General features: G+C 39.7%; 1 protein-coding gene across 7 annotated transcripts in view; it reads right to left on the minus strand.

Annotated features, from left to right (window-relative positions):
* The window catches only part of Ralgapa2 (Ral GTPase activating protein catalytic subunit alpha 2), a 257852-nt gene that overhangs the window by 200974 nt on the left and 33561 nt on the right, over positions 1 to 23317 (minus strand). For all 7 annotated transcript variants that reach the window (XR_012909718.1, XM_075962383.1, XM_075962381.1 and 4 more), the window contains exons 4-5: positions 8606 to 8663; positions 988 to 1031 (exon numbers count right to left, since the gene is read on the minus strand). Coding sequence is in view for 6 of the 7 variants with exons in the window: in XM_075962383.1 (XP_075818498.1) it covers positions 988 to 1031; positions 8606 to 8663 (102 nt within the window). In the remaining variant the exon portion in view is untranslated. The remainder of the gene's footprint in view (positions 1 to 987; positions 1032 to 8605; positions 8664 to 23317) is intronic.

Raw genomic sequence — 23317 nt, forward strand, 5'->3', positions numbered from 1 at the left:
ACTATGAGATAACAGAGCAGAATTTCAGTCATGTTAACAAAATGTTCCTTGGAGCTAAATGGGACTCTGAAGACCTGGGTAAGAGACATAGGGCCATTTCCCGACTTCCCTGCCTGTGTCAATCCTCAGCATCCTTGCACACCTTCACCATGACCCGTATGGTGAGCAGCACCCAACAGAAGTGAGCAGACATGTCCCTTTTCACTCTACACTCACTTCCGTCTTACCCTAGCTTCAGAATTCAAAGACACACATTCCTCCTTTTCTGTCCTAAATGATTAAAAAGATGTTGATGTGGGAGTGTCATATATCAATCTGTTGATTTCATTGGTTAAGTAATAAACAAACTGCTTGGGCTCATAGCTTAGAACATAGGTGGGTGGAGTAAACAGAACAGAATGCTGGGAGGAAGAGGAAGTGAGGTAAGACGCCTCAGACAGAGATGCCATCCTCTCCTCTCCTGGGCAGACACACGCGATGAAGCTCCGACCCAGGATGGACGTAGGCTAGAATCTTCCCGGTAAGCGCACCTAGGGGTGCTACACACAGATGATTAGAAATGGGCTAAATTAATATGTGAGAATTAGCCTAGAAGAGAATGGGCCAAGCAGTGTTTAAAAGAATACAGTGTCTGTGTAATTATTTCGGGGCATAAGCTAGCCAGGCGGCTGGGGTGCTGGGAACGCAGCCCCGCCGCTCCTATTACTACAAGATGTCAATAAAAGAAAATACATAAGTAAATGAGAATTTAAAGTGTGTTATCAGATGCAAATGAAACATGCTGGAAGAGTTCCCACAGTCTTTAATTACAACCATCCATAACTCAAGTTCCAAACAATCTAGTGCCTGCTTCTGACCTCTGGTGGCACCAAGCACACATGTGGTGCACATACAAACAAGTAGACAAAACACTCAAACACTTACAATAAAATAAATCTAAAAAAGTTTAAAGAAATATTCCATTATACTTTCATCAAAAATGATTACCTTAATAGAATTTCCAGTGTGTAGAAGCTTCTTTAAAGTTGAGCCTGGAAGTTTAAAACAACTGGTTAGAAATAGAGTATATTAAAAATATTTAAGGTATATGAGGGAATATTTAATATCTACATTTATTTTATTCTATTTTTATTTATGTGTGTATATATGATGCATGTATGCATGCATACACAGGTATGTGTGTTCACTGTTAGTGCAGTTGACCTCAAGAGGACACTGGATTCCCTGAAACTAGAATTACAACCAGTTGTAAGCTACCCAATGTGAGGGTGCTTGGAACCAAACCCACGTCCTCTGCAAGAGCAGCAAGTGTTCTTAACACAATAGTACTCAAAATATCTGTTTAAAGATCAGCTTTAGAAAGGAAAAAAAAAAAAAGCATGCCTTTTCAAAAACGTTAAGACTGATCATCAAAGACAAACAACCTCACAGAAGAAAAGATAACTGCTTCAGTCTGCAGGATTATGCGGTGAGATTTTAGTTAACCAATCAGAAGGTCAACCCACCAGAAAAAGTGTATTCTGGTGGAGGCAGGCCCAGATGCTGGGAATACCGAATTTAGAATAGCGGTTGTTCTGCTGTGAATCCCTTGTGAAGATATAGCACTCTACTTCTCTAGTGGGACTTGTCCCAAGATTCAGCAGTGTATTAAATTATTGGGCATAATTTTCCCTGTATACTAGTATTTCAGGTGACTTTATCCCCGAAACTATGGGATCCTGGTGAGAAAGTTAGTCACACAATCAAAAACCTTTGTTTTCAAGTCAAATCTCTGCTCCATTCCCTGAGATAAACTTAGAAGCCAGCGCCCTGCAATTATCCTTTATTTGTAGAACATTTGGCCACAAGAGGAGTCTTCCAAATAGATCACATTTGGGACCTTCAAAGATAGGCACATCTGAGCTTGTTGATCTGTTGTCCTCACAGATGAGGAGGTGCCCCAAATTCACCGCAGCTGATCTAGGAAAGTGCAACCTCAGTTAAACACCCCCCACAACTCTAAAAGGTCATTAATTCCTTGCACCTACTCTCACTTTGGTTTATTGATACAGGATCTGAGTCTAGGAAATTAACTGCGTGTGTCTTAACTCTGAAAGATAACAGGAAAAGCTATTGATCATTTAAGCAGTTCTGGAGAAAAGTAATTCTTTTCACAAAGGCGGCATGGGGACAAATGCCACTGTTTAGCATGGGTGGCTGGAAATTGTCAGACCCCGGATTTTGCACTATATAGCCATAAACTCCCATTGTTCTAACCGCTTACGGTGATAGATGCAATTCTTATATCTGAGAGATTCCCTTCCTTCCCCCAGCTAGCTAACACTGGTGAAAATGCATGTCTTCTTCCACAGTTTATGCCGGTCATCAAGGCTACCCTGAGTTCTCAGGTTCCACAACTCAGGCGGGTTGAGTGAGGCTCCTCCCTTCTTTTCCATTTTATGAATCACAGACCTCTAGTGTAATTAATCACTTTAGGAATGTAGCACACGAATTCCCCTTTTCTTCCCTTCTTAGAATTTAAAGCTCTCTAACTCAACTCTTTTGCCTTAGTGGTGCCTGGGTGCTTTTCTAGCCACACCTCCCTGGAGCCATAAAGAAAGTTTGTGCAGCTCTGTCTTATGACCCTGAGAAATTCAAGCCTTGTAACCTTGCTATCAGCAGAGAATTGCTGATTGAGTGTAAGACTGGAAACTTCGGAGCACAGCAGAACAATAAAGAAACTGAATTAAAAACATGGAGTGAGAGATTCATTTGCCCTCAGACATCCTGAGTCCTTCACTGGCTGCTGCTTCCTCTCTGAACCCTGAGAAGGTATTGGGGCTGGCCCCCAAAGGGCTCTTGTTAGATAAGTTTAAAGATAGCAGTACTTTGAGTATGGGAGACTCTTAAACATTCTTTATAAAAAGTCCAGATGGCTGACATTCCTATTACAGAGAAACTTGCTCACCCATTCCACTGCTGTTCTATTCACAACAGCTAAAAAATGGAACCAGCTTAGATGTCCATCAACTGAAGAATGGTTAATAAAAATAAGGTACATATGTACAATGGAATATTATTCAGTTTTAAAGAAAAAATTGAAATGTGCCAGTAAATGAGAAGAGCTGGAAAAAATTAGTCTGAGTCACCCATGCCCACAAAGACAAAAATTTCATGAAATAAGAGGCGTTTGAGGTCCCCAAACAATACAAGTTGTTGCTATTCTTCTTAGTTGTCCACCAGAACTAGATGATAAGACCCTATTACTGAAGATATCAGATGCTTTGGATGCAAGAAATAGAGAAATCAAGCTGGTACTGAGCCAGGAGCTTCCTCTTGGTTGGGTAGCTTTCACAGTGTCTCCTACCTCCTAAAGAGTGCTGAGATCACAGATACACATACTGTCAGGCAGACTTTTCTGTGTGCCCTGCGCATATGAACTAGAGTGGCTGCTAACTGCACAGCAGTGGGCACATCTCGTCTGACAGAGCAGCATTCTAGTCTATAAGGCTTATGGCTAGTTAAGACTATTAACACCTTTTCTCTTCCAGGAGTCTGAATAGCACCTTCCAGCACTGTGATCTACATTGATGTACTTTTGGGAACAGGGAGTTTCTGGGGCTTCTCTGACCGACAATTTACAAGGAGGTATTTGACACCTCACACTGGGAATGTTGTTTGGTATACAATGTCTTCTGAGGATAGCATTATCCAGCTATGCAGGACTGTTCCTTTCTCTTTCCAGAAACTTGCATTTTTAAGATGTTGGCCATATCTCATAATCTAACATCCCTGAAATATATTAATGGAGGGCTGGAGAGAGAGCTCAGTGGCTCAGTCTGGCAGGGAACTTTCTCTGTAGACCAGGTTGGCCTTGAACTCCAGAGATTCCCCTCTGCTCTGAGTATTTTCCAAGCTAAAAGTTCAGATAGATGTTTTTAATGTAATGCTAACATTGCAAAGCTCTTTCCTATTTTTGATTTTTGTTTAAAAATTTGTTCTCTGCCTCATATCTCAAACTAGTAAAGTGATCAGTACCACCACACACCATCAGTTGTCCTTTCATAAGAATGGTCAGGGGCACAAAAAAGCCCTGGGCTGCCGATTTGCAAAGATCATGGCAAGTGGCAAGTGGAGGAAAAACATAGAATTTTCTGACATTTCTACATCCACTGCAAGTGCAAAGGAACAGTGGTCCACTGAAGAAAGTATAATTCACCAAAAAAAAAAATGTTTAAAAATGGATCCAGGACCTAAATGTGAAACATAACCATAAAATTGCTGGAAGAAAATGCATCAAGTGTGATATTGCACTTGGCAGACAGAAGCAGGTGGATCTCTGTGAATTGCAGACCAGACTGTCTTCTGAGTAGGACTGGGGGTGGAGAGCATATGAGCAAACACAGGAGATCTTTATGATTTTGTATTAATAACAGACTCCTATCCCATGCCTGTCTGAGGAGCTAGTGGCAACTGATGGCTGGTTAGGGAGGGAGAGTCAATTCTTCAGGGATGTGGGCCCTGAGAGGCTATCCATTCTTCAGTGTGTTGTGTGCTCCTTCACCTATGCCCTTACAGGAAGCAGTAAAAAGATTTAGCAATTTTTTTTAAAAGAGAAATAGAGTATATGAGGGAAAAGTGGTTGGGCAGATAAAGGAGGATGATGGAGGAGGGTCATCTTTCTATCTGTTGATTTCATTGGTTGAGCAATAAAGAAACTGCTTGGCCGTCATAGGTTAAAACATAGGTGGGAGGAGAAAACAGAACAGAAGGCTGAGAGAAAGAAGCTGAGTCAAGGAGTCGCCATGATTCTCCCACTCCAGGCAGACGCAGGTTAAGATCATTCCTGGTAAGCCAGCTTGTGGGTTACACAGATTATAAGAAATGGGCTAGTCCAGGTGCGAGAGTTAGCCGAGAAGAGGCTAGATAGAAATGGGCCAAGCAGTGTGTAAAAGAATACAGTTTCCGTGTAATTATTTTGGGGCATAAGCTAGAGCTAGCCATGTGGGCGGCCGGGTGCCGGGGACGCAGCCCCACTGCTCCTATTTCAACAGGAGGAACTGGAGGGAAGGAATAAGAAGTAATCTTTGATCCAAGCATATTCTATACATGTATGAATATTAAATAAAATATTTTTAAAGATTTCTAGATATGACAACAAGTAAAACCCATAAAAAATGGTAAATTGGACTTATCCAAAAATTAAAAACATTGTCAAAATATAGAGAAAATATTTCCAAGGCATATATCTGATAAGACTTCCATCTAAAATACTGGAACCCCAAAAACAAAAATTGAGAAAATAAAACAATGCAACTTTTAAATGGGTAGCCTTGAAACACATGTTACCAGAGACACACAGAAATTCTATGAACAAAAGTTAAAGACCATAAGTCAATGAGATAGCATAGCCAAAAACTAAACATTGACCGTAACACCTGCTGTTAACTGGACCATGACACTACTGAGGACATAAAATGATATAGCCACTCTGCAAAAAAAAAAAAAAAATTATCAGTTAAGTGTGCTGTAGAGGAGATAGGAAAGCTTATTCCTACCTAAAGACCTGCACACAAATGTCTAACAGTAGGTTTATGCATAACAGCCAAATATGAGAATCAACTGAACACTATATCAGCAAGAGAATGGATCAACAGATGATAGCAAAGCTATACAATGGAATACTGTTCTACTCAGAAATGAAAAGGAATGAACGATTAGTACGTAACATACAGGTGAATCTCAAAGTAAATAGAGCATAAAAGATGCTGTGCTAGCTAGTTTTGAGTCAACTTGATACAAGCTATTGTCATTTGAGAGAAGGGGACCTCAATAGAGAAAATACCTCCATAACCTCAGGCTGTAGGCAAGCCTATAGAGTATTGTCCTAACTGGTGGGAAATGCAGGATGGACCAGCCCACTGTAGATCTTACCACCCTGGCTGGTGGGTCCTGGGTTCTCTAAGAAAGAAGGCTGAGCAAGCCATAAGGACCAAGTCAGCAAGAATCTACTCCAGTGTGAGTTCCTACCTTGGCTTCCCTCAGTCATCCAGGATATGTAAGTCAAACAAACCCTTTCCTCCCCAAGTTGGTCATGGTATTTCATCACAGTAATAACTTTAAGGCAGATACCAAACAAACAAAAAGAACAGTGCTGTGTGATGCCATCTAAAAAAGACTAAAAAATACAAAGACAGACCAGTGGTGGATCTGAAGAAATCCAACTTATCAAAATTTTTCTTTTATGGGTTTTACTTTCAGTGGCATACCTTGGGAATCTTGTGAAACTGTATTAGTGGTTGAGGCTGAGGTAGGTAAGAGGGGAACAGAGGAGCTACTAAGGAGGTTGAGGAAATTTGGGGTGATGCTACAATCATAATAATTTTTATATATTCTTTTTATTCTACCCCCAATAAAAAAATAAATAATAAAAATCAGAACAGGTGACCTAGAAGTGAGTAGGTAAGAAGAGACCAGCAGGATGGAGACTTGTGATCAGACAACTATTTGATAAAAAAAAAAAAGTCAGGAAGCCGCTTGAGGATGGAGGAGAGGGGCAATGAGCTTATGGGCAACAAGGAGAAGGACTGGGAAAGAACGAGACCATGAAGAAAAAGAAAGATGAGACAACATTGTACCGAGCTGGCACAGTCCAAGGAGAGGGAGGGGTGCTGAACCATTTCTGGAATTAGAACTACATAAAGAAAGGCCATGACCTCATCTCCATGATCCTGACACAGAAGTGTCTCCAAGAAAAGTAAGGTTTCAGATGACCAAGGTGAAAGAAAGGCCAAGCTGTGGGGCTGTTGCTTAACCAAGAGAATTGGCTCCATGCTCACGGGAGCATGACTTATAGCCACTCCCTCACGAACTTAGATAAGTAGGGTCCCCTGGTTAGCTCATCCTGGCCATGATGATGCTACCTGAACAGCCAAAAATGCTGCACACAGTTACTCTCATTACCACACCACAGAATCTCACAAGTCCTCAGGGTACCTCTTTAGGTGATATTTTTCAGTTTTACTTTTTTTTATCTATTTTAAATATGTAATTGCAAAGCTTCAAGAAGTGCTAGGGCAAACCTTCTCAGACATAAGGGATTTTTTTTCTGCTTATTTGAAAGATTTAAAGATTAAGAAGCTCTCTCAGAATTAAGATTCAGTCACTAAGTTCCGTGGTTGTATTTAGTGTACATGCTTTATATTCTTTAAATTTAAATTTGTAACACAAATCTCAAATTCAGTTTCTGTAAGAGCTTATTACCTGTTTTCATAGAAATAATCTTAAATTAAAATTAGAACTCTGAATTTTGGACTATCTACTGATGATGCTATCTTTTTTCAGGCCAGGAAGCCCTGCTCACCTTTCAAGGCTGAGGTGGAAGGGACTACTCTTGAAGGGTCCCCTCAACTTCTCCTGGGTAGACACATCTACCTTTCTTCTCCCTTACACTACAGTCCCATCACAGCAACAATTCAGTGTAATTACTTTTCTCATCTATCCACAGGGTGAGAGGCCCATCCAAAGCAGGAATGGTGACATGCTCTTTGTTTCTGCCCCCAAAGGTTTGTCTCTCCCTCAATAACTAGTGAAAGAAATTATCAAATAAAGAAGATTCCATTCCAAGGGTTATGGTTTCCTCCAGTGTAGCCAACGGGTAAAGAAGAAAAACGTATCAAGGGCCAGTCTTACAGGTAGGACGGAAGCAGGAACTCTTTATAAAGAACATGCAGAATTCACAGTGGGTTCCCTGGAATGGGGCATTTTAAATTGCAACTGTGCCGTCAGATGTAAAGAGCTGGGCAGAAAGGACAGCGATGTTACTTGCTTAATTTCAAGTTCCCTCTGGCTGCCACATCTTAAAGCATTCAAACACAGAAATATTGTATCAATAATGCAGGCTTAAAGAATAATTTTTTGGTAAGGAATAATGTACAATTATTTAAGAAAATAAATCAGTGCTTCTCAACTTGATGTGCACAGGAATCCTTTTGTGTCTCTTGTTAGAAGACCACCATGCTCCTCAGTAGGTCAGACTGAAATCTGAAATAGTGCATCCTTAGCATGTTCCTGGGGAGCCCGTGGACTATACCTCAAAGGGCACATTTAAAATAACATTTAAGTTTTTTTAATTTATTAACTGAAATTTTAATACACCTATACAATCTCTTTTCCCACTACCTGCTGGACCCCTCCCACTATAGCACCTTTGCTTTCTTTAACCCCCTGCTTCATCCATCCTATAATATTAACAGACTTGATCTTTGCAGGTCTTGTGCAGGCAGCTGCAGTCACTGTGAGTTCGTGACTACAACAGCCCTCCTCCACTTCTGACTCTTACACTCCTTCCATGCCCTCTTACAAGCTATTTCCTGTGCCTTTCGTGGGAGAGATATGGTATAAATGATGCATTTAGGGCTGAACACTCCAATCACTTATTCTCTGTACTCAATCAGTGGTGGTGGTGAGAGATTTTCCTACAAAGTCCAAGTTGGACTTGATTTAAATTACCATACCTTTAATTCTTTCTATACGCTACTTTGATAGTATTAGTTATATGAAGCATTGTCGGGACCTCAACTGGTAGAAATTCATATCACTAATACATTGTTTGCTTTCATCTTACCTATACTCTGGTAATGCCATCGAAAGAAAATTCGTTCAGGTAGAAACTGCAGTATTTTCTACAAAATAAAAATTTTTTAAAAATTAAGTAAATTTTTGTGATAGACCCATATTACTCACCTCCCCCTCAACACACAAATAAATAAATAAGTATGATATAAATATAAATTTAATATGTATGTAAGAATCTCATAAAGTTAATGCCTACAAGTAGGTCTGTTGTTGTTGTTGTTATTGTTGTTGTTGTTTTGAGACAGGGTTTCTCTGAAGATTTGGAGCCTGTCCTGAAACTAGCTCTTGTAGACCAGGCTGGCCTCGAACTCACAGAGATACTCTTGTCTCTGCCTCCCGAGTTCTGGGATTAAAAACCTGTGCCACCACTGCCTGGCCAGTTTTAGGATTGTACTTATGAAAGCATCCATTAGTGGACAACAAATAAATTTCAGAAGAAAAAGAAGACTGGGCTAATAAAGTAGTCCTCATTACCAAAAGCTGGCTGTTGAGCGAGGGAGAGTCAGCTGCTCTTCAGGGATATGGTTCCTGGAGACTACTTATGCTCCAATGGATGGTCCTATGTCCACGCTCATTCAAGAAACACTACATGATCCATGGATTTAAAAACAGAGTACACAAGGTTGAGAGGTGAAAGGTACGAGTTGGAGGAGAATTTGAAAATGGAATGGATTTAATCAAAATATATTATATTCATTTATGAATTCCCAACCAACTTTAAAGATTTTATTATGCTTACGAAAGAAAAAAAACTAAAGCCCAAATCGATGAGAATGACCTTCCTCAAACCCCCACTCTAGAATACATTGTGGTAAATTATACTTAAATTATAAGATTCCTTTTATTTTTAATATAACTAGTTAAAATATTTGGAGAACAACCATGGGGATCAGTTTTCTCTTTACACAGTGGCTAACAGAGATTGGAGTAAGTTGTCAGGCTGGCAGCAAGTACCTTTGCCCACTAAGCCAATTCATTGTCCTCGCAACTACTTTTCTTTTAATATAGAAAACTGCAAATAGTTAAAATATATCTATTAGCATTAGTAATACATTATCATTGTGAGTTGAAATTCCTATTCTTGCATCCCGCAGATGCATGAGTCTATAATCCCAGCATTCTTACAAGGATATGGGAGGCAAGCAGAATCTCCGGAAGTTATCTTGCTATAAGCAGTTGTGAACAACAGGAGAGCCTGCCTCAAACTAGGAAGAAAGCAAGAACCAGCAACTGTCCATTGACTTCCAGGTGCACACTGTGGCATGTGCATACCTGTAGTCACACATAAAAGCATACAAAAATGAACACTTAAACACACACACAAACATCATACACAGACACTACAATGTGTTTAATGTAATTGGCCCCCCATAAACTCATACAGAGTGGTACTATTAGGAGGTATAGCTTTGTTAGAGTAAGTATGGCCTTGTTGGAGGAAGTGTGAAACTGTGGGGGTGGGCTTTGCGGTCTCATATATGCTCAAGCCACGCACAGTGTCACAGACCACTTCTTGTTGCCTGTGAGTCAAGATGTAAGAACTCTCAGCTCCTTCTCTAGCACCATGTCTGACTGCATGCTGCCTTGTTTTCCAGTGTGACAATAACAGAACAAACCTCTGAACTATAAGTGAGTCACTCCATTTAAAGGTTTTCCTTTATAAGAGTTGCTGTGGTCATGGTGTCTCTTCACAGTAATAGAAACCCTAACTAATACAGACATACATATACACATACATAATTTTTTTTTAGACAGTATCTCTATGTGGCCCTGGCTGTCCTATGTATATCAGGCTGACCTTGAACTCACAGCAACCGACCTGCTTCTGCCCCCTGAGTGCTAGGATTGAAGGTATAGGCCACCATGCACAGCTTTAAAAATAAAATACATTTAAAATGGAATCAGAAGATGTGGAAGTCAGTTATTACCACTGACAGTCTCACAGTTGCTATGTAAGTGATCTCCCACTGAGCCACATCTCATCCCTAAAAAGTCAGTTCTCTATAATCCAGTTTCTTAAACTACAAGGTGCAATTCCAAATAACATCACCTAACAGTATAGGAGTTACGAAACGTTGGCAAAAGTACAAGGTTTCTGAACAAGCAACAACCAAAAATTAATCCAAAATCAAACATGTAATGAATCTAAGGTATTGCTAGCAGTGCTTGACCAAGATGCACTGCACAACTTTATTGCAGACTTGGTTCAAAATACACAACACACACACTCTGTACTTTGCATGCAATGCCAGCAAATGCTACCCGAAACCCTACAGCTCAGATCTGAGTCTATTGTATGTTTATGAATTGTAGTGCTTTTACAAGTACACAAAGTTTTTTGCTCCTATGGAAACATAATGGTTTAATTATGGGCATCAAAGATTTTCACTATTTTCCCACAAACATTCCTCAGAACATAAGCATTAAATTTGTGCATCTTTGGTTTCTATTGCATTGATGAGCTTGATTCTTTAAACTGTTGGTTAAGTTCAAAATCATTATATGAATTTTGGCACAAGATTAGGACAGAATTCCTAGCAATTTCTGAAATGGCCTTACTGCATTTCTGCTACGTTACAGTATGCACTTATGCAGACATAAAGTAAAAACAGTGATCAACTGTGAAAAACTGAAGACTCTATCTTACTTCAAATATTTTGTTAAAATCTAATTCTTAAGGTAAAAATGAGCACATCTGTCTTATCATTATGCAAACATGATTCCATCTCTAATAAATGGCAAAACTACATGTATAACAAACGATTATTTTAAAATAAGTTTCTTTGTGATCTATTATCACAAAATGTTTCATTGAGATACCCATTTTATTCCTATATACCCAAGGTAGAGTACAAATTTCTCTGACAAAAGGGGATCATGAATAGAAAAGGTTTGGGAAGTCCTGCTTTAGAGGATGACAACAAAAACTCACATGAGCCTTGTCCTAACAAAAGGACATAATCGTTAATGCCCCTTGTACCCACACACACCCATGCCCTGCCACACCCTGGAATACAATACCTGGGAGCCTACAGAGAGAAATAACCACAGCCAGCTGGAAAGCATCATCTGTACCAGCAACTCTGGAACTGGACTAACATGAAGGATGCCATGTCTAGGCTGCTGCCAAACCAACAACTCAAGAGCCAGCTATACCCACAGGAGGGCCAAGGTCAGTCAGTGTCTTTGGTAATAAATTAATAGTAATCTTTGCAAGATAAGGTCTTTGGAAAAATATGTTACAATGGGGTTATTAGAAACAATTGAGAGAAGAGGAGCACCAGGGAAGAAATGGGAAGAAAACAGGATGAGCAGGGGAGCCATTGCCAGCTGAGAGGGAGCTCTAAGGCAAAGTCCCAGACAAATAGAATTGAGACTCTATGTTCCAGGCTCATGGAAAGAAAAGTATAACCAGGGCTGGAAAGCTGAAGGCACTAACAGCCAAGGGTACCAGTTGATGCCACTCTTGTAGTAGGTGGCAAATTCTTGTAGAAGAATCTGAGCAATACATCTTTTTATGTGCACAGTAATATTTAAATTATTAACTAGTCATTCTCATCAGATGAAAAGGCTGAAACGCTGAAGAAGTGTGTCCCACTTCAGGAGCCCAGATGTCCCCCAAGCAGTAGTGGCACATGCCTTTAATCTAAGCACTTAGGAGGCAGAAGCAAGCAGATCTCTAAGTAGGAGGCTAGCCTGATCTAATGAACAAGTTCCAGAATGGCCAGGGCTACACAAAGAAATCCTTTCTCAAACATATTTATATATGTGTGCGTGTATTTATGTAAGCATATATATGTGTGCATATATATGTATATATTATATGAGAAAACAGAAAATATATAAGTATATCAAGTAGATGGGCATAAAGATGTCTGCATACTGTCCAAGTTTGCCACAAAAATCATCTCCAATATACTTAAAGTCAAGACAATCACTGTTATTTCTCAAAATTATTCAATTTATAAAATCAGCCAACTTTAAAGATATTAAGAAATAAACTCTAAGGTTTAGATATAACACATCATGTCTAATACCTGAGGTAATAATGTTCCTAAAAAGCACCTGTGAGATGCATTAATGGATACATGCATTTCCCACCAAGCCCTGCAGCCTGAGTTCAATTCCAGGACTTACATGATGGAAGAAGAGTATTGAGTTCCACAAGTTGTCCTCTGTCCGTGGTACATGTACTCACACAAACACTTGCGCACACACACACACATAAACAACATAATTTTTTAAAAACAATATATCCCCAAATGACAGAATTTAATACAACAATTCAGAGACTGAAACAATCCCTCACTGTCACTTCTTTCTGTAATAACATTGTGATGGCTGGTTTTTATGGATTAAATCCTATGTGGGTCAATAAATATAAAGCCAAACACCACTACCTAGTCTAAATGCTAAGCCTGTGCCTCAGATGTCCCAGATGAAGCCTACTTTTGGTGAGGCAAATGCAATCTGGCATTTCTTGTACTGCAGCTGATACTCTAAGCTACACTGCTGTGAATGCTACATAAGCTATTGACATCCTGTTTGTAGTTTCACTGGAGAATAAAATAAAAAAATATTTCAAGAAAGCCACACAGTGTGAATAAATATTACTTTTTCTGGAAAACACATGACTCTGTTTAATGCTCAGTCTCAGCTGCATCTATATGGTAATCCATTACAGCACACTCAAAATCGAAATTAGGTATTACTACCGATCAGCACATCAGGGAATCTGCCGTTCTTTTAACTGATTATCCACAGCTACTTTTTCTTCAGAACCCACTGCATGACCAGGAATAATATGAAACGTAAGTCGGAGTTCATACAAGATGCCACAGTGAACTTTAAAACTCCGGTCTTCATTTAGTTTAGATGGGAAACTTTTTTCCCAAAATTATTACCAGATGATTGCAGTATATTCAAGCTGATTCACACTTGACTGCAAGTCTACATGGAAAGCATGGCAGTGAAGAATGAGGAAGATATTACATATTAATACATACCAGTTAATCTACCTGAAACAACCAACTAAACCCGTTCAATGTGAGACTGGAGAGCCTGGGAGCAAGCCTTCCCCAGGCCAGCTACAGGGCACGAAGTGTGCACACAGAAGATGCTGCCCTGGCAGAAAACAGAAGACTTCCTTTAAGAGAACAGACATCTCAGCTTCATGACCTTGGGAGCAACAATGTGCAGAAAACTTAGAATGAGAATTGGTGGTCTTTTCACAAGAGCATTCTGCAGGTGCCTGGCTTCAGAAGGACCCACGCACATAGAGCCCACAAGCACACCACACCATGCTTCCACGTCAACCTAAAGACAGACAACTTTTTTGCTACTGTCTGGTGGATTCTCACCAGTTACTAAAAATAACTCAACTCTTACATAGACAGACGATCTTCACTGGTCATTAATACTTGTTTAGAACCTTTAAATTCAAGTGAGACAGAGCTAACATGAACAAATAATCTTAAAAATAAGATGAATATGCTGAATACAGGGGAGGTGCTTGTTCTTAGGGCAGCTTGCTATGCTGAGCTTTGCTGATGCCCACAGAAGGCCTGTCCCTTTCTGAGCAAATACAGAGGAGGGGTGGTCTGGGGAGGGCAGAGGGGAGAGAGTGGGAGGAGAGGAGAAAGGAGAGGCTGTGGCTGGGCTATTAAATGACTGAATGAATGAACAAACAAACAAACAAACTAAGTAACCCCAGCCCGAAACATAAAATAAAAATATTTTAGCTTTTAAAAAAAATGCTGGGTTTTTTTATACCAGAAATCCCTTCTACTACTTAATCTGTCAGTGTGTGGAGTAAGGAAAACTAGCTCCATACTGTCATATCCATACTGCCACTGTAAACACCAAACTGAAAATTCACTTCCTGGAATAAGACCACTTCAAAAAGATCCTCTACCAGCATATTTCTCAGGTAGATAGGCATAAGGCCCACTCTGCCATTATACCTGGGATTCCCTGGGAGAAAGGACCCACACTTTAGTGATACATTTACTATCCCCAACATCAGGACCAGTGCCTAGCACACAATATTTCCTAATAATCATTGACAAGAACAAATAGATAAGTGAAAAATTACAAAAGAAAATCAAAGGAATTCTAGTTTTAGTATACACAGACAAACACACACACACACACACACCTGTGCGTGCATGCACAAAACACACACACACTTGTTTAGAACTTTTAAATTCAAGTGAGACAGAGCTAACATGAACAAATAATCTTAAAAATAAGATGGATATGCTGAATACAGGGGAGGTGCACACACACATGCACAAAGAAGAGAACAATACCCTAACGTGGTAAGTATGGTAATCTGAATGTAGTTGTCCCCCGTAATTCCATAGGGAGTATGACTATTAGGAGGTGTAGCTTTGCTGGAGTGGGTATGGCCTTGTTGGAGGAAGTGTGTCATTGTGTGGGTGGACTTTAAGGTTTCCTATGCTCAGGATAATAGCCAATGCTTAAGACACAATAATTTTCTTAGCTTAGGAAAAAACACGAGTTAAATTTCAATAAGATATCTAAAATAAATATAGAACATAATTTTTTAAAGTAAGACATATCAGTGAAGACCTATAAAGGCAAAGGTTATCATATAAGAAAGATTATTGTTTACTTAAATTTACATAAAGCGGCTATGGTAGTTTGAAAGAAAATAGCCCGCAAAGGGAGTAGCACGATTAGGAAGTATGGCCTTGTTGGAAGAAATGTGTCACTGTAGGGTCAGGCTTTGAGGTATCTTTTCCTAAGCTTCCCTCAGTGTGACAGTCAATTGACTTCCCATTGCCTGTAAGATACAGCACTCTCAGCTTCAGCATCACACCTGCCTGCACGCTGCCATGCCCCCCTTCATGGTCATAATAGACTGGACCTCTGAAACTGGAAGCCGCCACCATCAATGAAATGCTTTCTTTATCAGAGTTGCTGTGGTCATAGTGTCTCTTCACAGCAGGAGTAAACCCTAACTAAGACAGAAGTAAAAAGGCATGCAGGGTGACTTTATCCCAAGAAAGTACAATGTAGCTGGAACAATGGTTCCAAAAAGGAAACAATCCTACAGAAAAATGGAAATGCTTCCTCAAAAACAAACAAACAAATAAATAAATAAATTGATAATTTGGTTTTAGCATTTCTGATTCACTTTCTTAAAGACTCAAGTGAATATTGAAGAGAGGATGAAAACTTAGGAAAATTAATGTATAAAGTAAAAAATAGATGTATCATTAAATAATCTTCTGAAATTAGAAAACATTAACTACATGAAGATGGATAGCATGAATCCAGACTACTGCAGATTATCCATGTGCCACGACATTGTACACCACAAAACTCCCCAGAACCATGGAAAAGGACAAAGGAAAATGCCTGGGCAAAGCTATAAAGTCAGTACAAAACTAAAAGCACTAGAGAAAACCAAACCAAAAATGTAGTTTATTCATCAAACAACAATAATCAGGCTGACCTTGGTCTTCTCATCAGCAGTAAGTTCCAAAGGACAGTGTGATGAACTGGTCACGAGCCACTGAGTAGGCATTAGAACCCAGACAGAATGTGAGGACAACAGAAACCCAAAGCAGACCAAGGATACACAACAATGCATACAGTTCCTGGTAAATGGATCTGCAGCAAATTATGGCTACCTTGAGACATACACATCAAAGAAGAGGGGTGCAGTGATCTGAAAATTATGTAGTCACTATACATGTTTAGACATATCTGAAGTTCAAGGAAAGGTATTCCTGAGCTACATCAGTCATATTATCTTCCCTTCCTCAACAAAGTACATAATTCACATCCTAGCAACAAATATTAATCAAAGTAATTCTCTAATAAGAATGTAGAAATAAAAATCCTATAGCAATGGGCTGTATTTACATAACTGGTATTAAATATGCTAATAAAAATATATTTTTTTCAAATCACTTAACACAAGAGAAATAGCATCTAAAAATAATATAATAAAATAACATGGATATAAATTGTTTAAAATGCTGAGAAATGAGAAATACAAAATACATAGAGGGTTGAAAAAGCAAGGTACTATTAAACACCTTTTCTAGGTATATAAAAAATGAATGATATTGTTTTGTTAATTTAAAGATAATTACCAGAATGAAAGAAAATATAAATTATACTTTTCAAATTGCAAAGCATATTCCACAAACCAAAAAACAGTGATTCTTCCTAGAGCAACGATAAAGGTAAAAATGTTGATTATTTCACAAAAAGTTTATGTATAAGCTGGTTAAATTCTCCTATGAAAGACCAACTTCATCAAAAAAGGCTTTTAAACACACAAAACCTGATAATAAAACACAAAACTACTCATGAGGTATGTATGCAGATGTACTCACGAGAAAACAATGAATTCAATAAATGGATCACTCACAGGATACAGGTTTAAACTATCTGTTTAATTAATTAACTTTCTTGTTAAGTGCCCATTCTGTGCCAGGCACCGTGTGAGAGACCAAAGACACCATCCCTGCCTTGACAGTTATAATCTAAGGGGGAAAGGCAGCAATACCTTTGAACAGGATCTTGAAGAAAACAAAGAGGTGAGACTACAAGAGAAGGCTATTTCAGAAAAACTAAACAGTGTCTACCCTACCCCTGGAAAGCTGCTCTGCTGGTCTGAGGACTTCCAAGAGGTTTCCAATGGGGACGAAAATAAGGCAGGTGACAGGAATGAGGAGGCAGAGGTCTGATGAAGAGGCCCTTAAAAAAGCACTGGGAGTGCAATCACAGTCCCGAACAATGAGAGCACTGGAGAGGGTGGGGACAGGAGATTGCTCCCTACAGACCATACACTTACATACTCCAGTAGACAGCAAGAGGCTCTGCAGGGAGGCCAAGGTAGCAATCAGCACAAGCTATGCAAAACCACAAAACCATTCCCATTAGGTACTAACATATAAATTTAAAAACCTTTCATTACGTATTAGCATGCAACACTGAAAACCTTGGAAGCAGATATATGATACATTTCACAAGTCCTCCACTTAGTAGCATGAAATTGTGTCATAAGAGGTGGGCTTTGCCATGAAGAAATACCAGCTCTCAGAAGAATCTTATTTGCACATATGCACCTCACCTAAGAAGTGTCAGTCGGGGCCACAGCTGCTATGTTAGTCTCCATTTCATGCAGGCTTTTGGAGTTTGGCTAAAAACTACCACATCTTTCACTCTCTCCTATTTTTGTGCTAGAATAACTAATTAGCTATCCTTTCCATGCCAATTTTTTATTTTAAAAAAATCACTTTGAAAGAGTCTGCATAAGCAATGAGAGAGAAATAACCAAGTTTACATAAAATGCTGTAACTTGGTTCTCACCACCCCAGAAACTTACATTTTAAACGCTTCCCTCAATGACTCTAGAGAGTACCAAAGACTTGCAGCCTAGCTTGGATTAGCCATGCTGTCAAGATCATTCAGCGAATGCCCCAGGTCTGCAGGATCAGCTATCTGGAAGGAAGGCTTCAAGTCAGCCCTTTTCCTTCCTATCCAGTGTCACATGCACATCAAACACTAGGTGTCACTCTCTAATTTACGATACAGCAAGCATCCGTACAACTCTCTTCTAAGTGAATGTAAGAAACCAATTCATGCAAACAATGTCTCAGCATCAGTGTGAAATCAACATAAAGAGAGAAGATGTGCTCTGTTCTACCATAACACAGCATGCTCACTTGTTATTGTGAATACCCTGTCATTAAGTCTTGATGTGTTTTCTTCCACTACCTTCTAAGGATTCATGTGTGCATTTCCTAACTGTCATCTCCATGATCTTCTTTGAGGGTGTCGGTTACCACAGGTCAGCTGCTACCACGCTGGAATGGGTAGGGTACCTGTGCTACAGCAGATAATCAATCACAAGAATGTAATTTCAAACTTCCACTAACATCTTGCTCCAGGTTTCCTTCCTCCAAGGTAACTCAGTAACTCAGTACACTGTTGGGCCGGTCCCAAGTTTCTCACCTCTAGGTCACAATTCATAAGAGAGACTGTAGCCTGCAGTGTGGAGGTTACTTTATCCACTGGAACAGACACCTTCACTTCAGACTTTGGTGCTCTAATTCAAATTATTAATACACGACAATATAGTAAGCAAATTATATCCAGAATAAACTAAACATTTAAACTCTTTCTACCATCTAGTCTGTTGAGTTCACAAACAAAAGCAGACATCAGAATAACAATGCTACAAAAAAAAAAAAAACAGGGAAAAAGACTTTGGTCCTTTGTTTAAATATGTCCCCAGTATCCAGTAAATGCAAGCACCAAGGAGAGATTACAGCAATAAAATCAACATTCCAGCTACTGAGAGGAATTCAAATCCACCCAGTGTCACAGGAATGAAGGACAGTCTTTGGTTTCACCTTACTTGCAGAGCTCCTGGCACCATGCTGGGACAAGTCCCCTAACTGCTATCAGGAAAGTCTATATTAAGTCTTTTCCCCTACTTTGAAGAACCATGAGAGGCTAAACCCAATATCTCTACAATCTCACCTGGAAATCTGCTAAAGTAGGATATAAAACCCACTGCAGCCCAAGGCTCATCACACAGTGACTCCTGAAGACAGGGTGTGGCAAGGCTTTGCAAATGCAGACCCTGACGCCTACCTAGCATCCCCAAATCAGTGGAGAGGAAAGAGAATGCACTTGTGGAGGCCTGGAGTGAGTGAATCCCAAACATCTACTTGTCACCCTGAGTACTGCTTCCCAGACCAGACTCCCTTTCCACCAAAGGAGAGACAGAGAAGAGACATAGAAGGTCATTACTGGAGTTCTGATATAAGTTCATTCTTCCCAATTAACTTTTCAGCTTACCCTGAATATTAGCACAGGCTTCAAAGGACTGGAGGCCCCATCTGTCTTGCTTATTGCTATTGACAATAGTTAGACCTGAGCCTGGCATGAAGTATGTACACTGTCCATATGTCTGATGAATGAATGAATAAGAATGGGCATGAGGGGCTGGAGAGATGGCTCAGCAGTTAAGAGCACTGCCTGTTCTCAGAGGTCCTGAGTTCAATTCCCAGCAACCAAATGGCGGCTCACAACCATCTGTAATGAGATCTGGTGCTGGAAGAACACTGTATATAAAATAAATAAATAAATAAATGAATTTTTAAAGAATGGGCATGAGCTGACAGAAATATTCTGCAGAATGCCGCTTGAAGACAGAATAGTATCCAGATTCTCCAATGGTAGGATGTTTCAAATAGAGGTGTGGGGTAGTGGTAGAACTCACAACATGGCAATGAGTTATGAACACAGGTAATCCCCTGGGCTACGACTTGGTAAGTATGCAATCTGAGACAGGTACCTAACTACACAGACCTCCCAACCTTTCTTCTATAAAAACTTAGAAATGTAGGTGGAGAGATGGCTCAGCAGTTAAGAATACATACTGCTCTTGCAGAAGACCTGAGTCCAGTTCCTAGCACCTACATCTGGTAAAAATTCCAGATCTGATGTGTTCTCCCAGCCTCTGCAGGTACTACACTCACATGCACAAACCCACACAGACACACACATATACACATATTAAAAATAAAATCTTTAAAAACTGGAAATGTAACTCAAAGGTCAAAGCCTACATGTGACCACCAACAGCAACACACACACACACACACACACACACACACACACACACACACAAATCAACCTAGAAAGACATAATCTATTTCAGAAGGAAAGGATTAAACAGAATGTTCCTTATAAAACAGGTTCTAGTCAATGTAAGGTGGCAATTAAATTCATGTTTTAAGGTCCTACATCTCTATTAAAAACAACCAACCGTGATAGAATAAAAATTTAGTCATAACCACAATAACAATAAAATGATGTGGGATTCCTCTCTGTATGCTGTGAATGTGCTTTGTTAATGAATAAAGCTGCTTTGGTCCTATAGCAGGATAGAGTAAAGTTAGGCAGGAAAACTAAGCTGAATGCTGGGAGAAAAAAAGGCAGAGACGCCATGTAGCTGTCAAAGGAGAAAGACGCAAGTTGCCAGTCAGAACCTTGGTAAACCACGAACCTCATGGTAAAACATAAAATAATGGAAATGAGTTAATTTAAGAAATAAGAACTAGCTAGCAATACACTTAAGCTATCTATTAGCCAAAAAGTGTTGTAATTAATACAGTTTCTGTGTGATTATCTCGGGTCTGGACAGCCAGGAATGAATAAGTAGTCTCTGCCAACAATAAAACAAATATTAAAAAAGGATGAGAATCATCTTCATGGATCAACAGGAACAGAAATCCTAAGTGATATTGCACGTATCACTTAGCCAGGTCATCTTCCAGAGGGACATGTGATCCCACTGGAGGTAAAGGCAAACAGATTTCATCTCTGTACAATCATCCACAGCCTGGAACTTATGACCTGAGCTACCAACCTTAGTTGTTCATCACTAACTTCACCAGACACTGTACTGTCCAACAGATGACAACGCTGTAAAACTACTGCTTCCATTGCCAAAGCTGCCCCAGCACTTGGCCCTTGGCCTTGGCACTTGGCCCTCTCACAGTCCACCCTCCATAACTTTATTACTTCTCGACTTTCTTCCAACCCTTTTCTTATTTATAGAATAGTCCTGCACAGGATCACTTCTATAATTTAACATATCAATAACTCTACCTCTTCTAAAAGGAGCCTTTCTCAATTATTTACATGTTGGTTTAGTATTCATCTCAGAGCCCTCATAAACCACTTCTAATGTAGAAAGCAGCAATGAAGTCGCTTAGTGCCCAGAATGAAACACACAAATTACTTATAAAGCTAGAGCAGAGCATACAACATAAACAAAAGAAATACAAGTGCATCATTCACCCATATTTTATATGCAAAGTGAAGGTTTTATGAAGCTTTGAATAATATATATTTGTTCTTCTATATAAGGAACTAATTCTCTGTAAATAGTAATGTATCACTAATAGCTTCCTCCCTAGTGAGGAATTTCTGGACAGGAAAGAAGGCATCAGACTTCCTTTGTGGGAGGATTAGGACTCAGAACTCTGAAGGCTTCCTACCTTTGGAACAACTAGTGTCAAAAGGAACAACAACAAATATAACTCTCAAAGCAGCGCACGGTTTTGAGAACTCTGGGAAACTATAAACAAACAAAAACAGCAGAAGAGACAGAAGCAAGAAAAGAAAAGGAAAAGGGGTAGCAGAAAGACCTGTGATCTCCAAGCAAAGAAGAATGCAGAAGCCAAAGAGCGTATTCTCATGCCAACACTGTACTGGACAGATGTCGGGTCCTTCTAGTCCCTGAGCCCTACCCTCAGAAGTTCTGGATATTCAACCTGAGATCCCATTAGTAACCCTCAAAGGAATATAAAGGAATTCTAATTGAAACTACTCCCAAATTCCTGTCAAAAGCTGAAACAAATCCATCTAGAAAAAGAAAGGCTTAAGAGAAATTAAATCTGTGATTCATATTGAGTTTATAACAGAAGCAAAAATGAGGGGAAAAAAAGATGAAGAAAAAGAAGCCACTGTATTGGGAAAGGTAACCAAGAGATTTAAACTACTAAGTACTTTGGATATTAGAATTACCTCTAACCAATAAGCTATCTGCAACTGATATCTGCAAAAAGAGGAAAAATGAATTTGCTGGCCTCAAACGCAGAGATCCACCTGCCTCTGCCTCCTGAGTGCTGAGATTAAAGGCGTGCGCCACCATTGCCCAGCTTCAGTTTTTCTTCTTAGATCAAACTATGCACATATTGCTTCAAACTATGAATAACTAACATTGAGAACTTATAATCCAGGGCTCCACTATGTAGTTGGGTCTATAAAAGTGCTTGAGTTTGCTCCCAGAACCCACTTGGTGAGAGGATAGAACTCCCACCCCCAAGAGCTGCCCTCTGACCTGCACACAAACACACCAAATAAGTAAATGTTTTTCTTCATTTGTAATGTATTCATTTATAAGCCAGGCACAGTGCCACAACCTTTAATTTTAGCTGAGGCAGGTGGATCTCTGTGAGTTCAAGGCCAGCCTGTCTACACAAAGAGTTCTAGGACAGCCGGGGCTATGTAGAGAGACCCTGTCTCAAAAAAAAAAAAGAATTAAAAAGAAAGAACTTGTAATTCATTTCTGAGTCTAGTTCTTCTGGTGTTCATAATCTAGCACCTGCCTAGTACACTGAGCAAGAAGAATTTTATATTTAACACACACACAAAAAAATTGCCACAAGCTGGACGTGGTAGCACATCTCTTCAAGTTCAAGACCAGCCTGGTCTACATAGATCTAGGACAGCTAAGGATACATGAAGAGATCCTGTCTCAAAAACATTCAAAAGCAAAGGCACTGCCAAGAGGTTGGCAAAATGGTTCACCAGGTAAAGGCCCCTTCTATCAAGCCTGACAGCCCGAGTTCAGTCTCTGGGACTCACATGGTGAAAGGAGAGAATTTACTGTAGCAGACATTCACATGCTTGCTGTGGGGTATGCCTGCAGCACAATTCTGCACATATACCCAAATAAAATCTAATTTAATTAAAAAACACACAGGCAAACATCGTTCCAGCTTTAAAGACTACCTATATACACAGAGACATAGATATGCAAAAACCCCATCAGTAGTTGCTCTTCAAGAGAACCCAGGTATAATCCCAGCACACACCAGGCAGGTAACAATCATCTGTAACTCCATCCTCAGCA

Source organism: Microtus pennsylvanicus, chromosome 2, assembly GCF_037038515.1.
Source record: "Microtus pennsylvanicus isolate mMicPen1 chromosome 2, mMicPen1.hap1, whole genome shotgun sequence".
Classification (NCBI taxonomy): Eukaryota; Metazoa; Chordata; class Mammalia; order Rodentia; family Cricetidae; genus Microtus; species Microtus pennsylvanicus.